The 18,927-nt window shown below is 38.9% G+C and overlaps 1 protein-coding gene across 12 annotated transcripts in view; it reads left to right on the top strand.

The window, feature by feature from the left end:
* WWOX (WW domain containing oxidoreductase) overlaps positions 1–18,927 on the top strand; it is a 797,581-nt gene that overhangs the window by 55,543 nt on the left and 723,111 nt on the right. Inside the window, exons 6-7 of one of the 12 annotated variants that reach the window (XM_061594684.1) lie at positions 5,335–5,406; positions 6,913–6,984. The exons of 10 other annotated variants lie outside the window; for them this stretch is intronic. In XM_061594684.1, the coding sequence (XP_061450668.1) occupies positions 5,335–5,388 (54 nt within the window). In that variant the 3' untranslated portion in view covers positions 5,389–5,406; positions 6,913–6,984. Of the gene's footprint in view, positions 1–5,334; positions 5,407–6,912; positions 7,057–18,927 lie in introns of those variants that run through there. One more of the 12 variants, XM_061594683.1, reaches the window with a different exon arrangement.

Here is an 18,927-nt window from a genome sequence, read left to right as displayed (position 1 = left end):
CGTTCATATGTATGTGTGCATGTATGCATGCATGCCTCACAGTGTCATGCTGCAGTTCACTTGGGCACAGATAGGTGGTGCTGAAAATTGCAGTGTGACAACCTGGGTGGTGGAGAGCGAGTAAGTGAGGGAGCACTTGTGGACAGCCATCACGTGACGGACTGGGGCAGCTTTCAGAGGCCTTGACATTGCTACTGCAAGGCCTGGATGCAAAAAAACTTGTGTACCTGAGAAGGGGGAGGAGAGGAGTGGCAACCCATGGGTGGGGGATGAGGCTTGGTGATTGGGGAGGAAGAAGAATAGAAGGCTTGGCAATGGCATTAGGAGAGTGAGGTGGCGGCAGCTGCCATACAGCCCTGGATACTGGTGGGGGGTTGTGACAGGGTGGGAGATACCTGGGGTTCCCATTCCTGGGGTGAACATATACAGTTTTCTTATGTATATGTTCACCAGGCTAATAGTTTTTACATCTGAACAGGGCATCTGACATAGATCTTTAGGTGGGGTTGGTGCGCAACTGCAAAAATGTTTAAATAAGAAGTAAAATAAATACATTCTTACTCTAATCTCTCTTCCTCCAAATGTGGTAAGTACCTGTTCTTGCGATGTGAGGGTGCAAGCATACAGCAAATTCATAATGAAAATATGAATGTGATCAACTTGTGACTTCTGCTAGTTTTTTTTTTCTGGGGCTTTTCTTACAAGGATATTTTGTAGGCAGAAAAAGTATACACACATGTATACCATTATGATTTTATTTCATTTATTTTAAAAGCTTCTATACTGTCTTTTGCGAGAGCCAGTGTGGTGTAGTGGTTAGAATGTTGGACTATGACCTGGAAGATCAGGGTTCAAATCCCCACACAGCCATGAAGCTCACTGGGTGACCTTGGGGCAGTCACTGCCTCTCAGCCTCAGAGGAAGGCAATAGTAAACCCTCTCTGAATACCACTTACCCTGAAAACCCTATTCATAGAGTCACCATAAGTCGGGATTGACTTGAAGGCAGTCCATACTGTATTTTAGGCCAGACTGCCTCTTGGAATAGTTTATAATGAATAAACATATAAAGTAAAACATTATAACCATTATATCCTTAAACAAAATAGAAAAATAGCATAAAAAGTAACCCCCGAAGGTCATGGTAAAAAAGTGTGAATTTAAGTCTTGTTTAAAAGAATTCAGATACAGGGCCTGCTTAACATCACTCAGAATAGCATTTCATAACTGGGGATAAGTCTCTGTTGTATATGTTCACCTGCCTAATAGTTTTTACATCTGAACAGGGCATCTGGCATAGATTTTCACATATGGATATGTTGCTATAGGTGCAGGCAGTCCTGAAGATAACCCACTCCTGAACCATTTAGGAATGTAAAGATCAACACCCATAGGCTGAGGCTGGAAATGCACTGGTGATGAGTGCAACTGCTGAACCATTAGTGTAATAATATGATCGCTTAGCCCCAACCAGTAGCCACGAGGCTGCATTCTGCAGCAGCTGAAACAGCATATAAGACTATTACCTGAAGGGCACCCCTGAACAATCTGTGTGCGCATGGTGTTTTGGATTCCTTCCATAATGTAACACATCAAAAAATAAATGAAAAATGGGGTTTAATATCCTTCACTATATTCAGCAGCCTGATCAAGTTTTGAAAGTGGCCCAAGACTTTTTTTCTGATGGCATTGCTACTTTGGCCTGAAATGGTGCGGAAAGGGGGAAGGGATTAACACCTGTTTTCTCTTGACTTATGTGATATAATGCCCACATTAAATAGCTATTCAGTTCATGTTCTGAGAATGAGATGGAACGAAAAATTTAAATGGGCACTGATTTTTTATAAGCAATTGAAAAACACATGGAATTCAGAGTACAAATGAAGCTGCTTTAGACTATAAATTAGCCTGCTTTGCCCTTCTGAAGCCATTAATTGTAGTTCCGGATACCATCGTTTGTAATTCTGCAGCATCATGTTAGACAGGTGTTGAGAACCTTTGACCCTCTAGATGTTGCTGATCTGGAACTCCCAGAATCTCTGGCCATTGGCCATGTTAGGTGGGGCTGATGAGAGTTGTAGTTCACCATTATCTGGAGGGCCAAAGATTCCCCACACCTGATGTAAAACACAACTTTCCACAGTACGTATATCTCAGCCAGCCACAACAATGATCCTTGTTATTGCTGAAAATCTGATGACCTTATCCATATTCTTACCAGTCACATCTCATCCTCCCCTCCCCCCTTTTTACACATCCCATTCAGAATGAGGGCAATGAGAATGCTCTGTTTCCCTTCCCATCATCACGTAGATAAATGTTTGGCACGGTGAGCTCATTCTGTTCACTTTGTTATCCCTGATTGGCTGGGGTCATACAAGAAAATAAGCCTTTCCAAGTTTTTTTAAAAATAGCACAGAATTAGTGGCAGATCAAGGACACAGCGGCTGCAATCAGGTACAACAATGCCCCAAATAGTAAGCCACTGGGGTTTACTGTGAACCCTTTTGTGATACCTCCCATTGGTAACATTCCTATTAACAAAAGAATCTCAAACATTTCGCAAGTTTTTTAATAACCTGTAAGTAAATTTATGTGTTAAAAAACAAATGGGTGGATTAAAGCATTTTAACAGCTTCACAAATAACTGCATGGATGAACTGTTGAGATATACTTTTTCCCCTTGTACTATAAACATATGGCATGAATTTGCTTCTCTCATTACAGATGCTGAGAGAAGGGAAAGACAAATATTTATAGTACGTTCATGTTTTACAGTAAAAACACTGTTCAGTTTGTTTATACAGTTCCACTGTTACAGTTTTTATGGTTGGTAATGAAACCACAGTAAAATAGGGTCTGAATTATATAGCAGATGTGTTGAGCCCTTTGCACTCCAAAAGGCTGGCCCACTGTTGAATTGTGGATATCATTTATACTGAATCAATGTCCTGAGGACAGCCGAATTGTTTCAGACCTTTGTCTGTATGTATCGCTAGACTTGCACCATCAGTGTAATAAAAATGTGATTTTTATGATCCAAATAAATGCACCAATTTTCTTAGAAGTAATTAGATTTTGAAATACAAAAGCATTATTTCTGGTTCATGTGGGTAAACAGAAAATGCTTTAAAAGATGTGACAGGCGTTTTTCAGGAGGCTCTTATGGATGTGTTCAAAACATTAAGTGATGGGATGTTGCTACTTGAATTTCTCTGTTATGTTTTGGTGACATACAAGGAAGTGTATGCATTAAGTCTATGACCAAGTAGACATTGAGGCTTCATGCATAGGAGTGTTGCCTGTTTGTTTTGTTTGTGTGTGTGTGAGTGCGACCTTATGTCCAATAAGGGATCTAGAAATTTCATTCACTACAGAATAGAAAGCAATGGTGTGTACCTCTATTGGAGTACTTTGATCATTACCTTAGTGCGTCTTCTTTCTATTGAAACCCCATGAATAAGAATCAAAACATATTTATGAAAAGTTTGACGAATGATGTTAATGTGTGATGAAACCCATTTATTATTACTTGATGAAATTGAAAATGGAATCTTTAAAATTTGGCACACAAAATCTGACTCACAAAAGTTGCAGCACAGATGTGTTGGGATGCTGTGTCAGAGTTCAAGCCACCCCCAAACTGGAGGAGGGAGGAATGTGTGTGTATGCTTGCAGAATGCTGCTATATTAGGGTTGTGTGGAAGCATGTTTGCATGTAAACAAATGCACACATTCCAAATTGATTCTTTCATAAATTAAGGTCTGCTCATAATTTAAATTTTGAAGAAGTTCCAGTTGCCAGCTGTAAATTTCTTAAGCCTCTCTACTATAGAACTAGCAATATAAGCATGTTATATATTCCATTAATGAAGAAGGCAAGCTTAGCTTATGGTAAATACACTACTAAGTGTTTATAGTACATTTCATACTTTATATGATTCCCTTTCTAATTCTGCTTATCTTTTCATTCTAATTCCCTAAAGGACATATAAAATAACCCCTAAAGAGAGTAATTACCGCTCTACTTCTTAACCAAGGCTCCTTCTGCAAAGAGAAATCTGAGCTGCTTTTTAACGAAGGCAGTTTTAAATAAAAATGCAAATAAGCTGCTTTGTAACCACATTATTTACCCACCTAGCCTCTTATTACTGTGTTTGTATTGTTGGCAAACACTATTTACAGTCGTGTAGAAATTAACATTACTGGTCCTGAGGAAAGATTGTTGAGGGTAGGCTGTGCTTTGGAACCAATTAGGGTGAACCTTGTCTCCATTGTGACTCATGGGAGAAAGCATAGCCTTGCAATGTCAAGTAATAACATTAACTCAGACTAGCAGCTTACCACCATAATTATATTATTGGCCCTATTTTGCTTCTGCAGTGATTTTCATTGCCTGCAGAACAATTTCTGGGGAGTGGCTAATACATGCAGTGATTATTTTCGATGGAAAGATCTGAGAAAACAAGCCCAGTCCATTTTTGACCAATTGAATTTTGTTCGAGTCTTTAAAACTCTGCTAACAGATATCCTAGATATATAATTACTTTGCCTATTGGAAAAAAAATACCTGATGTGGGTTATGAGAATGGTACTTATAAAGCAGGATTTTTTACAGAGTGAAAACAAGCTGCTTACTATCCTGCTATACAGAAAAAAAAAATCTTAAGAATCTGAGATACAGCACATTTATAGGTTGCATAATCTACAACATGGTATTAAGGGGCTGAGACAGAGCTGTTGAAATTGATGAAAGCTTTTCCTTTAAAATTGGTGAGGGCAGAAGATAGATCATAGTCCACCAGAGGACCAATTGGAATTCTTGCAAATAATTCTGGACTAGATAGATCTTGGTTTGATTAATCAAAGCACTTCTGCTCTTAATCAGGAGTGCGCACTCTGGATTGCTTAACTGTTGACAGATCCTGAGTGATGCTGCTTCAAAGTCTCTGCTTTTCTTGGCTGCTGGTGAGGTCTATGAAATTTGAGGGGTATTGGGGCTTTTTTTGATGGGTCAGCGCACATGATTTTTTGCGGGAGAAGTTGGGCGAGGAACTTAAGCAGAATGCCCTTGCTTGCATAAGTTTTGTGCCTCTCCCAAAATACCAAAGCAGTCCCCAATTTTACCACTTAAAACCCTGCCCCCACAAATTTTGGCTGAGTTCAAAGGTTTGGCCCAGACCAAATAAGCACTCTTGTTCTTTAGATTTAAAACATAATGGTGGATCACATGGATTTTAGGGTTTTTTTGGAACTATGTAAGATTGAAGTCAGTCCACCCTTGTTATAAATAATAGGTGTCAATTTTAAAAGAATGTTTTGCTGTGTTCCCAGGACCTCATTGTGGTCCAGTCGTTGATAAACCCTGGACCTCAAGACATGTGTTGAAATTCCAGCTAGCTTTGGGTGAGTCTTTCTGTCTCATATCAGTTTCCCATTTGTAAACTGGGAGTAATAGCAGACTATTCCACAGGATTGTTGTGAGAATAAATGAGATGAGAAAATGTGGCTTTTCTGAGGCCTGAGGGATTGCTCAGGTAATAAATCTAAATTGAAAATCACATCTTGTGACTGGTTTAGAAAGATGGTGCAAGAGGAAGTCAGGAGCAATTTTTTTTTGTTGGGTTTGTTTTGTATGTTCTGGCACTGTATTAAGTAGGGCTAGATTGATGTTATTTGTGTGGTGGGAGTACACCCAAGATATAACTGTCCATTCATTACGAAGTGAGGTAATGTAAAAATCTTTACATTCCTCTTTTCTGTTTTATGTGCTGGAAGGAAGCATTTCACACATGTGCATTCCTGATTGTGCTAGAGGGGAAAAAAAGTATTGCTTGTGAATGCAGACCCATGCTATTAAATTTATTCTGGCTTCAGTTGTGACTTGCCATGTGAGCACTATGGACTAGGAAGGATTGTTTGCAAGTAGGAGGTTTACGTGAAAAGGTGAAACATTTAGAAGAAGCACAATAAACAATGATTATTGTTGCTTTCACAATCTTTTATTCTCAAGACATATTTGTAAGGGGAATTAGATTGGAAATATAATCTAAATTTTTCAATTTTTGTGCAAAACCTCTGTTAATCTAGTCCAATGAAAGATTCTCGGTGCATCATTTTTGTGGGAACAGTTTTATTACTTGGTATATAACTCTATAAGGAGGTGGTAAAATAGGTTATAGTATGCTGAATATGTTCAGAGTTGTTTTTTCTTGTCCCTATTTCACTTGAGATAGCTGAGATAAGCCTCACTATTAAATATCTAGCTCAAAAGGCAGTATAAGATATGACGGTATATGTGTATGCTGAATGTTAAATCAATTTTCTCCCAATTCCCAATTTTGGATATTAATTTCTAAAGTAAAAAAGTTCTGTTATAAAGATTATGTCATTGGTAAAACCAAATCTAAGTGTGAGAAAATTGGTTTGGAAACTATTGGTTGTATTCAACTAAGACCTAGTCACACACTGAAATGAATGAACCTATTATGTCTATTAACTTAAATGGGTGTGCTGTGAGTAGGATTAGCACTGAATGCCACCCTATATTTTCAGATTCTGGTTTGCTGGCCAATCTCAGGTCATGCTGTTGATTTGCACATAATACCAAGCCACTGTTAAGCTTTGCAAACCATAATCTGATGTTATATCAGAACCCCAAGCCAGTGTTGTGTCCATCTCATTTTTGCTGTTTTGGATATGTGTAAATGGGAAGCTTAATATGTATCAGAAATATGAATATCACACACATCCACTTTTGGGCACCTCCTATTATGTGCAAAGCCACTCAGATACAGCAGAACTTCCATTTTTGACAAGCAAGTTCATTTCATGTAGCCTTATCCCATGAGGCATGTTTTATAAATATGTTATAGGCTAAAGCATTACTACTTTTTTGCTTTGTTTCTGCAGGAAACTAGGAGAGACACAAAAATGAAAACTGTACTTTCAAAAATAGTGACAAAATGACTTCCGGGAAGGGTGACTTAGCCTGTGCCTGCTTTTGAGACGGGCTCCTGCCTCAAAAGAAGCTTATTCAGATATATCAGTCAGTTTTTTCTTTTTTTTTTTGACTGATTAAACTTCTCCCGGGTAGGGAGAAACGAAGAGATTAACCTCAAAGCCTATTTTTGTTGGGACGACCAGATCTCATTAATTTATGGGACGAGGTCCAGCCGACGAAGGTGGGACGGATTTTCAACAGCAAGCTCTATCTGATAAAGCGAACGTTCACCTTATCTTCTAAGAGAGAACGCACTAACAGGCAAGCACCCTTCTTTCTATATTTTTCTTTTACTTGACTTAAATTGTTGCTGTTTAAAAGAGATTTGCCAGATTGATCGGTTTTTGACATCTCACTGGGGAGCCATAACTTCTCTCTGCTACGCACTAATTAATAGCTTATCTCTGTTTTTGTTGCAAAAAGCTGTCCTGGATTTGCATTCTAAAGATATACACAGAAGAGGGATTTCTATTCCAGATTTTTATTTTGAAAAATATTATACTGTTTTGAGACTACTCTCTTTTTGGTCTATTTTATTTTGACGAATCTGTTTCTTGACGATTGCCATTAATTGTTTCGATCCTGGGAACTGCATTTTGTTTACTTAACTATTGGAGAGATAAGGCTGTCTGCTCTGTTTATACTGTGATGTCACCAAGTTTGGAGTATTAACCCAATTGTTGCTGAAATAAGAAGTGGTTTTCCTATATTTTTCTTTTAAAATGGCAATTAAGAAAGTGGCTGAAAATCTGGAAATAACTATGTTTCAGAAAATAATGGATGAGATTGAGATAATGAAAATTGAATTGAGTAAAATGAAGCAGGAGATTAAAGATATAAGGGTCCCTGTGAGAGAGGTGACCCTGGAAGGGGTCCCTGTGAGAGAGGAGACCCCGGAGATTGGAACAGGGGTCCCTGTGAGAGAGGAGACCCTGGAGACTGGAATAGGGGTCCCTGTGAGAGAGGAGATCCCGGAGATTGGAACCAACGTGGAACAGGAACAAGATTTGGAGTCTATGGACTTTAGAAATAAAATCTATTGTTTGGAACTCAATGTTATCTCTGAAGAAATGAATGAAGATTCTAGAGATAAAGTTATCAATGGCATGGATAATCTTCTGGACTGGAATGATGTGATGGAGCCCAATATAGAGAAAATCTATGGAATTAACTGCAGCCATGTGACAATGGAAAAACTTTTAAGAGATGACCCAGTGCATTTTGAAAAAAAGAACAGAGATATGATTTTACAGCAGTATTTCAGCAACCTATTCAGAATGGATGGCAAGAAAATATTTGGGATAGAGGTAATTCCCATCAGACTCTTACTATATGACTATGGCTTTGACAGCAAGATTATTATGGAATACTGATAATGGAAGATTGGATATTGAAATTACTGGACTTAACAAGACTACTGAAGATGGAAGATGGAAAATGGAACTAATAGAGATAATAGAACAATGGCTACTGAAATTATTGAACCTAACAGATTCTGATGTGATGGATTAATTGAAATGTTTATTTTGACTATGGTTATGACAATAAGATTATCATAATTAGTAATGAGATGGATTAATCGATATGCTTATCTGGAAAAAAAAATTGATAGATATATTTCTTAAAGAATTGAAACCTCTCTTTGACTTTTTGTGGAAAGAATAAAGTAATGTTTATGAGATTTGATGATTAAGTAAGATAACTACTGGAGGAAAGTGATTTTATAATATGACTTAAGAGACAGGATTGTTATATATTATAGACTTATAACTGATTTGATCTTTGACAAATGGGAAGTCAATATTTTACTTTTTATTTTTTATTTTTGTTTTTTCTTTTCTTTTTTTCTTTTTGTTTAACTATTTTTGATTTTGTTTTTTGTCTTTGAATGTTTTATGATTTTGTCTTGTATGTTTTATGAAAATCTGAATAAAAAATTATTGAAAAAAACAAAAAACAAAAATAGTGACAAAATAATCAACTGTGCATTCATGTACACTTTTTACAGGCGTATTCCTACATGAATATTTTCTCCGTTAAAATTATGATACCTGAAGCAACACTTAAGAGTGCATAAACACAGTACAACTAGTACTCTCTTTTCTCGGACTATCAGCTTAAAGAGTATGCCCACATCATCATCTGCAGTAATTTTATTTTGTTACATCTGCAGATATTGATCATGGAATGTTTCTAGGACAAGGATGGGTAGACAATCCTCCTTGTCTCGGTACCTTTCTGTGCTGCTGTTTGGAAGTGTTCAGTGCAGACGCAAAAACAGCATCACAGGACTTTCAAGAAAGTAAGCACCCCAAACATGCTGTTTGAAACAGCAGGCTAGGCTACCTGTTTGCAGGTCTACTTTTTTAACCATTGGCCTTGTCTGTCTCAGGTAACAGCTTTTAGTAGAAGTTTGTTGCTTATTTACTTTTAACATTTATACCCTACACCCCTGCCCAGTCAGACTGATACAAGAGAAGGTGGTTGAACAGATACTAAGGCTTTAAAGATAAGCACCAGCACTTTGAATTGAACCCGAAAGTGGACAGCATGTGTAATATGCTCTTGCCTCCCAGTGCCTGTGTGGACAATCTAGTAGCAGCTGTATTACATACTAGTTGCAGTTTTCAAATTGTCTTCAAAGGCAGTCCCACATAGAGCTCATTACAGTAATCCAGCCTGGAATCTGTTGGAGATGGATAGCTGAGGCTGGACTGTCTCTGGCCTGTGGGTCTGTTGTCATTGTTTGCATAGTGCTTTACAGAGTAGCTTAAGAAACAAATACAGTTCTCTCCCATAAAGGGTTGGCACTCAATGCATACACGGAACAGGAAGGGAGACAACAGAGAGAGGTGTTATATCATGTATTAGGTTTGTTTCAGGGCTATGTGCCACACAAAAAAATGTGGGTTTTGAACTGGGTTTTTATGGGCGAGAGTGAGGTTGTACCTTTTAGATTTTCTTGGGAGAAAGTTCATGCATAAGGGGTATTTTGGTGACTGAGAACGTAGGGATAAACGTAGGGATAAACGTAGGGATAAACCAGATTATAAAGTTATGGGGAGCAGGGCAAAAAATATTCCAGGGAGCATCCAGCCAAGATCTCAGGGAAAATAGTACACCTTTAATGAGGCACCGACTTCCTACAGCAAAGGGTGGAACATCATGAAGATTGTACAAGCTTTCCTTGGGATATATGCCAGAGAATCAGCTGATGCAGTCACGTGTTAGACTACTGGGTGTTTTTGTATACTGGAAGAAAATTCTGAACTGAATAGATTACTGATCAAAAACTTTGCTGAGGTATTTCCTGCATTATTTCTTTTTAATTGCTTATGCATGGTATGGATGTGACGCCCTTCCCTGGCTCTCCCTGTCAGGTTCCTACCTGCTCGTGGCTACTGCCTGTCACTAGGCACCACCAGGGACTCCACCAGTCCGGACTGTCCTTTTTTATTGTTTCTCTCCCCGCTCTAGCACAGATCTCAACAGATCCCCCTGCTAGGCAACCACCAGTCACGTCCTAATACTAGTATTCCCAGAGACTCTGAATACTGGTATTGTTATTCTCTTCACCGCTGCCACCATTTGTTATAGTTCCCCTTCAGCCTTGGTCATTACCTTACCCTCCCTTCTGGTCTGTGAAACCCCAGCCAAGGATCAGGCCTTTCGTAAACCAAATTAATATTTATTAAAGATAACAAAGCTAACAAGATTAACAAGATTTCTTCTTAAGGCACATAAGCATATGGTTTTACTCAATACTAATCCGAACTCCACCCCCCTCCTTCTCCACTCTCTCCTGGCAAACAACTTTCTAAACCCCACCAAGCAACCCACTCAGTTCACCTCATCCACCACCACCACCTCCCAGATTCCACTGTCTCTCTTTCTTTTATACGTTCAGCCATTTTAAACACTCAGCCAATCATCTAGCATTCTACTGCCCATTCACTCCCCCTCCTCTTTCACTCCACTTACCATGTATCTTCTAAACAACCAACACTTACCATATATACATTAATATAGGAACATCACAATGGACATTTTTTCTCCCTCTCTCGTGAAATTAGAACTTTGAGGCATCCAGTGAAGCTGAATACTGGAAGATTCAGGACAGGCAGAAGAAAGTAATACTTCATACAGTGTTAAACAATAGTTAAAGTATGGAATTTGCTCCCACTAGATGTAATGATGGTCACCAACTTGGATTACTTTAAAAGAGGATTAGGAAAAGGCTGTGTTCTGTCTCCATTACCAAAGGTAGTATGCCTTCGAATACCAGTGTCTGGGAATCAGTTGTGGCTGACCCATAAGGGCAAATGCGGCACTGTCCCACCAACTTCAGTCTGCCCTCAGCCAGCCCTCCCCCTCCCCCCATTTGCCTTTTTACTTGAAACCAGTCAGGGACAGCTCCACTTACCATTGGCTCTGTCTCTGCCTGTCATTGGCTCTGGCTCCACCTACTGTTGGACTCTCTTTCTTTCCAACCTACTAGGCCCAATAGGCACCAGCCACCACTGCTGGGGATCGCAAGTGGGGAAGAGCACTGTTGCATTCATGTCCTGCGTTTTCGCTTTCCATAGGTGTCTTGGTTGACCACTGTGAGAACAGGGTGCTGAACTAGACGTGTCTTTGGCCTGATCCAGTAGGGCTGCTCTTATGTTCTTTCTTGTTCCAGTTATATCCTCTTATGTGTACCATAAATGGCAATAGGTGAGTATATGTAGGAATATTATGCCCCCTTGTCATGCAATGAGTTAGATGAAGTCCAGTTGCTCCAGAACTGATTTCATAATATTAATATTTATGATTGTTGGATCTGCTCATTAACTTTGTCATGTTTAATATTCTGTGGTTATAAACAAAAGCATAAATGTATGCACTCATTTCTAATTAATTTGTGTAATTATGTTTTATAATCTAGGTGCTTGAAAAGCCAGAACTTAGTACACCCCATTACTGTGTTGCAGCTAATAAAAAAAGATTGAAAAAAATATTCAAACTAGCTTTAATTGCAAGTATAGATTAGCGGTAAATTATATCTTTGTGATGTTTATTTTTAAATCAGCAGATTAGCAAAAAGTACAAATTAGTGTCGTTATTCTAAATCTTGAATTATATACTGTAAATGTTAAATGCTATTTCTTCGACAATTAAAATCACAGTGCTAAGATTGAAAAAGAGGAGCCAGAAATAAAAGCAAAGATGAAACTAGGTGATAACAGTAAAGCTGACCTCAAACTTTTTCTGCAGAAGTCCAATTTAGGTCAACTAGAAAATAATGCACCCCAAATGATTTGATAGGAATTCAACCACTCTAGATAATCTGACAATTCAGATTTTTAAAGCAATGCATGCTTGTTTAGAATTCAGTGTCTTCACATGTATTCAGTATTTTTAATTAAAGTAAACTACAGAATATTTTAAGATGGACTAAACTGTTATGGTGATGACTAGCTAAATAATATACAAAGTCCATAGTTAAATGGAACTGCAGTGTACAATGGCAAGGTCATGTGTTGGAGACAGAGGGGAATGCATATCCTATCATGTCCTTATGAGCTTGCAGAGGCATCTGACTGACCCCAGTATTGAAGACAGAACGCCAGAGTAGAGGAATCCTGCTGTTAAGGCACCAGAGGTCTCAAACTGGGGATGCTGACAGCTTGGCTCAGGCACTTTACCCCTTCCATTACTATAACAGCTAGCAAGCTATTGATATAATCTCAGTTTTGCTGCAATGCCACCACTACAGATGGATAAGAATTGTTCTCTAGCGTCAATCCCTGGAGAGGAAAGCTGTGGTGGAGGCATTTGCTTTGTGAACCCCTTGGTTTTTGAATTAGTTACTCTCAGGATGCCTGCTACCAGTGCCACTTTCCTTTCTCCTGCTTCTAAGAAAAGTGGCAGCAGTGGTGGCTCACAGGATGACTGTGAGCACAGCCTTGCTTGAAGTAAACTGTACTAACCTTGACCCTGCTCACAAGCATTTGAAGCTCACTTTTGTAAGCACTTCTGCTCAGATGCTTACAGTGTTCCTACTATGTAGCACTCCAGAATAGGTGCAATAGGTACTCTAACAAGGGATGTGGGATTGCATTTCCCCATAATAAAAAGATTGTGGTTTGAGTCCTGGGAAGTACAACACTCCTTCAATTAGTGCTGTTTTGGGAGGCTAGATTCCTGCCAGCAGCAAGCACAGGGCAGTGGCTAGGAAATTTAAGGTTTGAATGTTGGAGCCTTGGTTTTAAACCTCCACGAGATTGTAATTTCACAAGTTTGCCTTGAGCAAGGTGATCTTTCTTGGCCTGATCTTACCTAGTAAAGTATAGCCAAATATGCAGAACAGGAAGTGTGCATGACTTGCACTTCCGGTTCTTCCACAATCAATGTCCTGGGGTTCTCTCAGCTGAATAAACTAAACTACTTTGTAACAGTGGCAACTTTTTTGCTTAGTAAGAAGTATTTGGGAAGTTTCTTAGACAACCTTATCAGTATTGCTCCTCTTGTACTGAAGGCAAGGAGTATTGTCACTGTTTTATTTTAAAATGTATTTTAAGAGCAAAATGTGTCTGGTTCAAAGTGGAATTCATACCACTCAGTGGAGAAATGCTGAATGTTGCCATTTTGAGAACATTATAACATTATCTGAGAAATGGGCTGGTTTCTGATGCTTCCTCACTCACAGTTTAAGTGGTTGTTAATAGCATCTTTCAGAGATACATCACTGTAACATTTAAATGCAATGCTTTGTGTCTTATGGCTCAGAGCAAATAGTTACATTTGCTTTGATTAAATAGGTAGGCTTCTAAGAATCCTGAATCACCATGTGCTATTCGTAACACTGTCTACAGAAAACTTGCTATGGATTGCACTTGAAAAAATACACCTTTATTGTACCCAAACCATTTACACTTGTTGGCAGGAGAAGGTAAAACAGACTATGCAGTTGGACTATGTGCAAGGGCGTTATTTTTGTTCACTGTTTCTTTGAAGTTTTCAGTAAAGATGTTATTGAAATGAAATGTAAGAGTCCTGTGGTTCCTGAAAGATTAATGCATTTGTAGCATGAACTTGTGTAGGCAAGAGCCTATTTGTCAGATGCATGTGGAGGTGGCCTCCTGTCCATGAAAGCTCTTACCTAAATAAAGGTGGTAGTCTTTAAAGTGTACCACAAGGCTCCTTGCAGTGGTTTTCATTTTATCTTACAACAGACTAACATTGCTATTAGAATGAATATATTAAAAAAACCTTATGGCATTAACTTATACTTTATTTGTTCCCTAATCCATTGCGTTTTAATGCTACTGAAAGAAAGTCAGTGGAGGAAGAGAGCTTGGAAGTGTTGGGTTTGCCCAGATATATTAAAAGCCATGAGCTGCAGTGCATATTTTCCAGTAGACGAGCCTAGCTTCTTTCCACATTTTGGCATACCTATTATATAAATACTAATCAGCAAGTAAACTCTAATTGAGTCCATTATTTTTCCCTCTCCCCATGCTTTAGACTTCAGTCTTCAAAAAAGTTAAAGTGGAATATATACATGTTCATTCAGTTGAATGCTTGCTCCTGGCTTTAAAAAAGCAAAAACACCTTTCCTGCTCCAGAATGCACCCCTCTGAGTTCATCATCTTGAATGGAATGCTATCATTTCCTAGATCAACTTTTATTAATATTATTTTGGCCCAGTCTTCGTGCTGTGTTTCCTGGAATGAATTAAAACATGAATTAATCTCTGCCTTCGTCTGAATGCAAGCAACTGCAGGTCTGTGTTCATTCTCTCTAGTGGATAGAACTTCATGTTCTGAAGTTGTCTTCTGCCTCTTCATGTGAACGAATTAATAAGTATATCAACTGAAAGACAATGGCACAAAAGGCAGCTGAAAATGAATGCACTGCATTCTAGAAGTTCATTGACACAGTTGTGCAAAATGACACAATTAAAAAAAACTAACATGAATTAAAACTAAGCTGAATGTAATGTAGATTGTATCAAGATTGTGGAAAAAATATTTTTTTCTTTTACTCTCGTGCCATAAAACCTGAGTCCATATTTGCAAAGGACAGGGGCCTCATCCCCCTGACACTCTGTTGCCCATAAATTTCAATTCCTGGGGTAAAAACTGCTGGAGAGGAATAAGGAAGTGGATTGTGCTTTCATAGGGAGCCATCCAGTCAGTGTTAAGCACAGCTGGCTTCAGGTACAAATGAGAAATAAAGTCTTCCCCTGAGCTCTATACTTAAGAGAAGATGGTGCATCTGAATAAAACATGTTCAAATTATGTAGCATCTGGATGCACACCCCACATTCACGAGCACTGAAGTGGCAGCTTTCTTGTCCTTTTTCTGAAGAATGGTTGAGAATCCAAGAGACCACATTTTCACAAGAAGCAGGTCTTATTTCAGGATATTATTTTAAGGGAGCCACACTATACGGAGCTGGTGGCTTTGTTGGAGCAAATGACACCAACATCTTGGGAGACAGGCATCCTCCATTCACCCGTTCTGTCAAGTTACGATATAAATAATTACTAGCTTGATGGGTTTATTTATAAAGTGCTTTGAATATTGAAGCAAGCGATCTATTTCAACATTCCTCATTTCAATCTGGGCTGTGGATCAAGATGAAAGAAAAATTAAATTGTGTATTGAAGAGCTGTTAATTGAACTGTACTGTATTTAGCTAAGGGAGCCTGAGCTCTAGGCAGTCAATACTACAGAGAATTTTTAAAGCAGTGTATCACTAGGTTGTCAGTTTGTATTGGCAAATGCAAACAGCCTACTTGCATTGTGAGTGGCGATGATAAAGGCTTGAGAAACTTATTGAGTTGTTAGGAAAGAATGTGATCATCGTTTCTGGTGGTGTGTTCTGACCAAGTTCCTTAAAGAACTGGCTTATCTTAAAATAAATTTATATGATTTTACATGAGTGTTTTTTTAAGAAAAGATGAAGAGTTATGGATTGCATGCTCTTTTCACAGAAAAGGTTTTGCAAATTACAATTTTCTGTGCAGTCTTAGGAATTCCAGATCATGAATTTCCTCACTAGCTTTGACAGTCTCATTTTAAAATATTAGTACACTGTGATATAACTCTAAAACCAGCATATCAAAAAGCTTGGGAAAATGTTATCTCTTTTTTCCTAAGGCAGTGTTAATTTCACTTTGTAGCTAATCTATTGTAATGTTAAAATGTTAGCACATTTATAGTTGAAGATTTCTTTGAACAGCTAAATTATTTAAGGATGGCTTCTGGAACAAAAAAGTAGTGTACTTTTCCTGCTGATAATAAAAATGAAGGGACCAGCGACATTGCTAGAACCTGAGCAGATTTAGGGCAACGTATTAAAAGATATTCCATGCCTAGTTATTGCTGCTCCACTTTAGGATAAGATGGCTTATTTACAATATTCTTCAAATGTGCAAAAGTTAATTTATTGCTTAACATAATTTGTATGGTCTCATATCTGAAGAGAGCTTAGGTAGCTAGCATTCTAGTAGTGAGTTCAGTTTGAAATTGCCTTTACATCCCTGTTTTCAAGGTTCATGTACGCCAAAATATTCTTAGGAATATAGGAAACCAACTTATACCAAGTCAGATCCATTGGGCCATCTAGCTCAGTAATGTATACATTGACTTGCAGTGGCTCTCTTGGATTTAAGGCATGATTCTCTCCAATCTCACCTGGAGATGCTGGGGATTGAACCTAGGACCTTCTGCATGCAAGGCAGCTCTCCCACTGAGCTATGGCCATTCCCTTAATCTTAAGGGCTTCCCTTCCTTTAAAGGCTTTTCTCTTAAGGGCTAAGGCTATGAATACTGCTGAATGGTTGGTATAAATCTCTGGTTTAAGCCTAAGGAGCTATCCTCTGCCCAGGTATGCACTTCTGTCACCATTCTTTCTGCCTTGCTTTTGATATTGACATGGTTTTGATATTGGCACATTGATACTTGATATTGACATAGGTTTGGTTTCCTTTTTTAACCTTATGAATGATGGAAGTCTGGAAGGGGAAAAGTTGAGTTGAGATAAACAGTGGAAGGGGAAGAAAGTTATCGGCAAGTGATCATATCATACCTCTGATAAGAGCAATCTATGTCTCCTTCTCCTGCTGGTGGGGGGAGTGGCAGAAAGAGGGAGAAAGAGAAGGACTGACTGTTCTAGCCCTGACCATAACTGTTATGCAGCCCCTGATGGGTAACCCTTGAGGGAATGTGGCTCTTGACAGATAAAATTGTTTCCCACCCCTACTTGGATGAGTGGATACCAGGAATAGTGATAGTAGGGGGCATAAGACCACTTGGCAGCCAGCAGTAGTGAACACACCCTGCCAGACCAAATCCTTGAATTCCAGATGCCTGAATGCAGAGACCTCTGTATATACTTGCTTGTCCCCAGGGCTGTTCTCTGCTTAATAGGGTGTGCTTATCTGGTTTATGTATTTATTATTGTTGTTAGTAGTAGTTACAATAATAATTCTGAAGGAAAAAGTGTGCTTTTGTTTTTTAGATAAAGCTTAGGTGTGTTTTAACAAGTCCCATAGTTGATGTAGCAGACGTCATAGCAGGCATCATCTTAGAAGAGGCATGTTCTGTTTGAGCAAGGAGAAGAGATGCCTCTTTTAAGATTATGATCACCAACTGCAATTTTTGTAAACACTTGTATTCAAAATAATGTGTGTTACTGGAGAGTCTGGAAATGAAACTGGAGAGGTTAGTTTCATTTGGTTCCTTTTTTTTCTTTTTTTTTTGCTGTGGCTGATAATTTATGCTTGTCCTGGGAAGCCTGAACTGGTTGGCCAATAAGTTTTCCTCTGGGTAGCAAATTAATTTATGAGGAACCTTCATGGGGCCTTGTCCACCTGGATTGTGTGTATTTATTAATTTGCAGCATTTACAGGCTGCACTATAGTAACAGCAACAATAATATTGGGGTGACTTACAACAAAACAAAGTTAAAATTCAATTATCAGAAGCAATAAAAGTAACAATTGAAAAACGGTGCAGCGTTCTGATGCTATTGGATGAGACAGAACTCTAGGTGTTGTCACACAGCCATTCTAAAGTGTGCGGTAAGTAGTTTCAGCACACCTTTGCTGCACTCCGAGGCCTTCATTTTGGGGGCAGATAATGTGTGTACTACCACTTCCACATTTGTGAATTTGTCTTCATTCACCCTTTCTGATCCTGACTACTGAAGCCAACCTAAGATTTCTTTGGTTCTAGAGTTGTCTGTACCCTCAGAAGATCCTTTCCTCCTCTCAGAGCCCATTTTTTTGGTGAAGCCTTTGATACAATGTCCTAGTTCCTATGCTTACTGTAACACCTCCTGTAACAGCCTGGAAATGGACTGCCTTCAAGTCGATTCCGACTTATGGCTACCCTATGAATAGGGTTTTCATGGTAAGCGGTATTCAGAGGTGGTTTACCATTGTCTTCCTCTGAGGCTGAGAGGCAGTGACTGGCTCAAGGTCGCCCAGTGAGCTTCATGGCTGTGTGGGGATTCAAACCCTGGTCTCCCATAACGTAGTCCAGCACCTTAACCACTACACCACACTGGCTCTCATAACAGCCTAATGATGTGCAATTTAAATAATCACCAGTGCGCTTTCCTGTTTACCCCAGCCTTCACTTCCCTCCCTTTCTTGTTTCTCTTGTGCCAGGTTTTAGATGGTACACTCCTCAGGGCAGGGGCATGTCCTATTGCACTTAGTAAAGTTTCAGGCACACTGGTGCCATTATAGAAGCAAACATCTTTCTTCAGTTGGCAGAGCTAACTGCTGCTGGTGGTGAAGGACCTATACTTGATCAAGTTGCTGGTGCTCAGGTTCAAATTGTGGTTTTATTATTAGCAGGGTTTTTTTTTAAGTAAAGAGGTACAGAGCTTTCTGGTTCCATTGTTTTCATAGCACTTTTGGTTT

This window comes from Rhineura floridana, chromosome 13 (genome assembly GCF_030035675.1).
Source record: "Rhineura floridana isolate rRhiFlo1 chromosome 13, rRhiFlo1.hap2, whole genome shotgun sequence".
NCBI lineage: Eukaryota > Metazoa > Chordata > Lepidosauria > Squamata > Rhineuridae > Rhineura > Rhineura floridana.
This window is presented reverse-complemented; position numbering and strand designations above follow the sequence as displayed.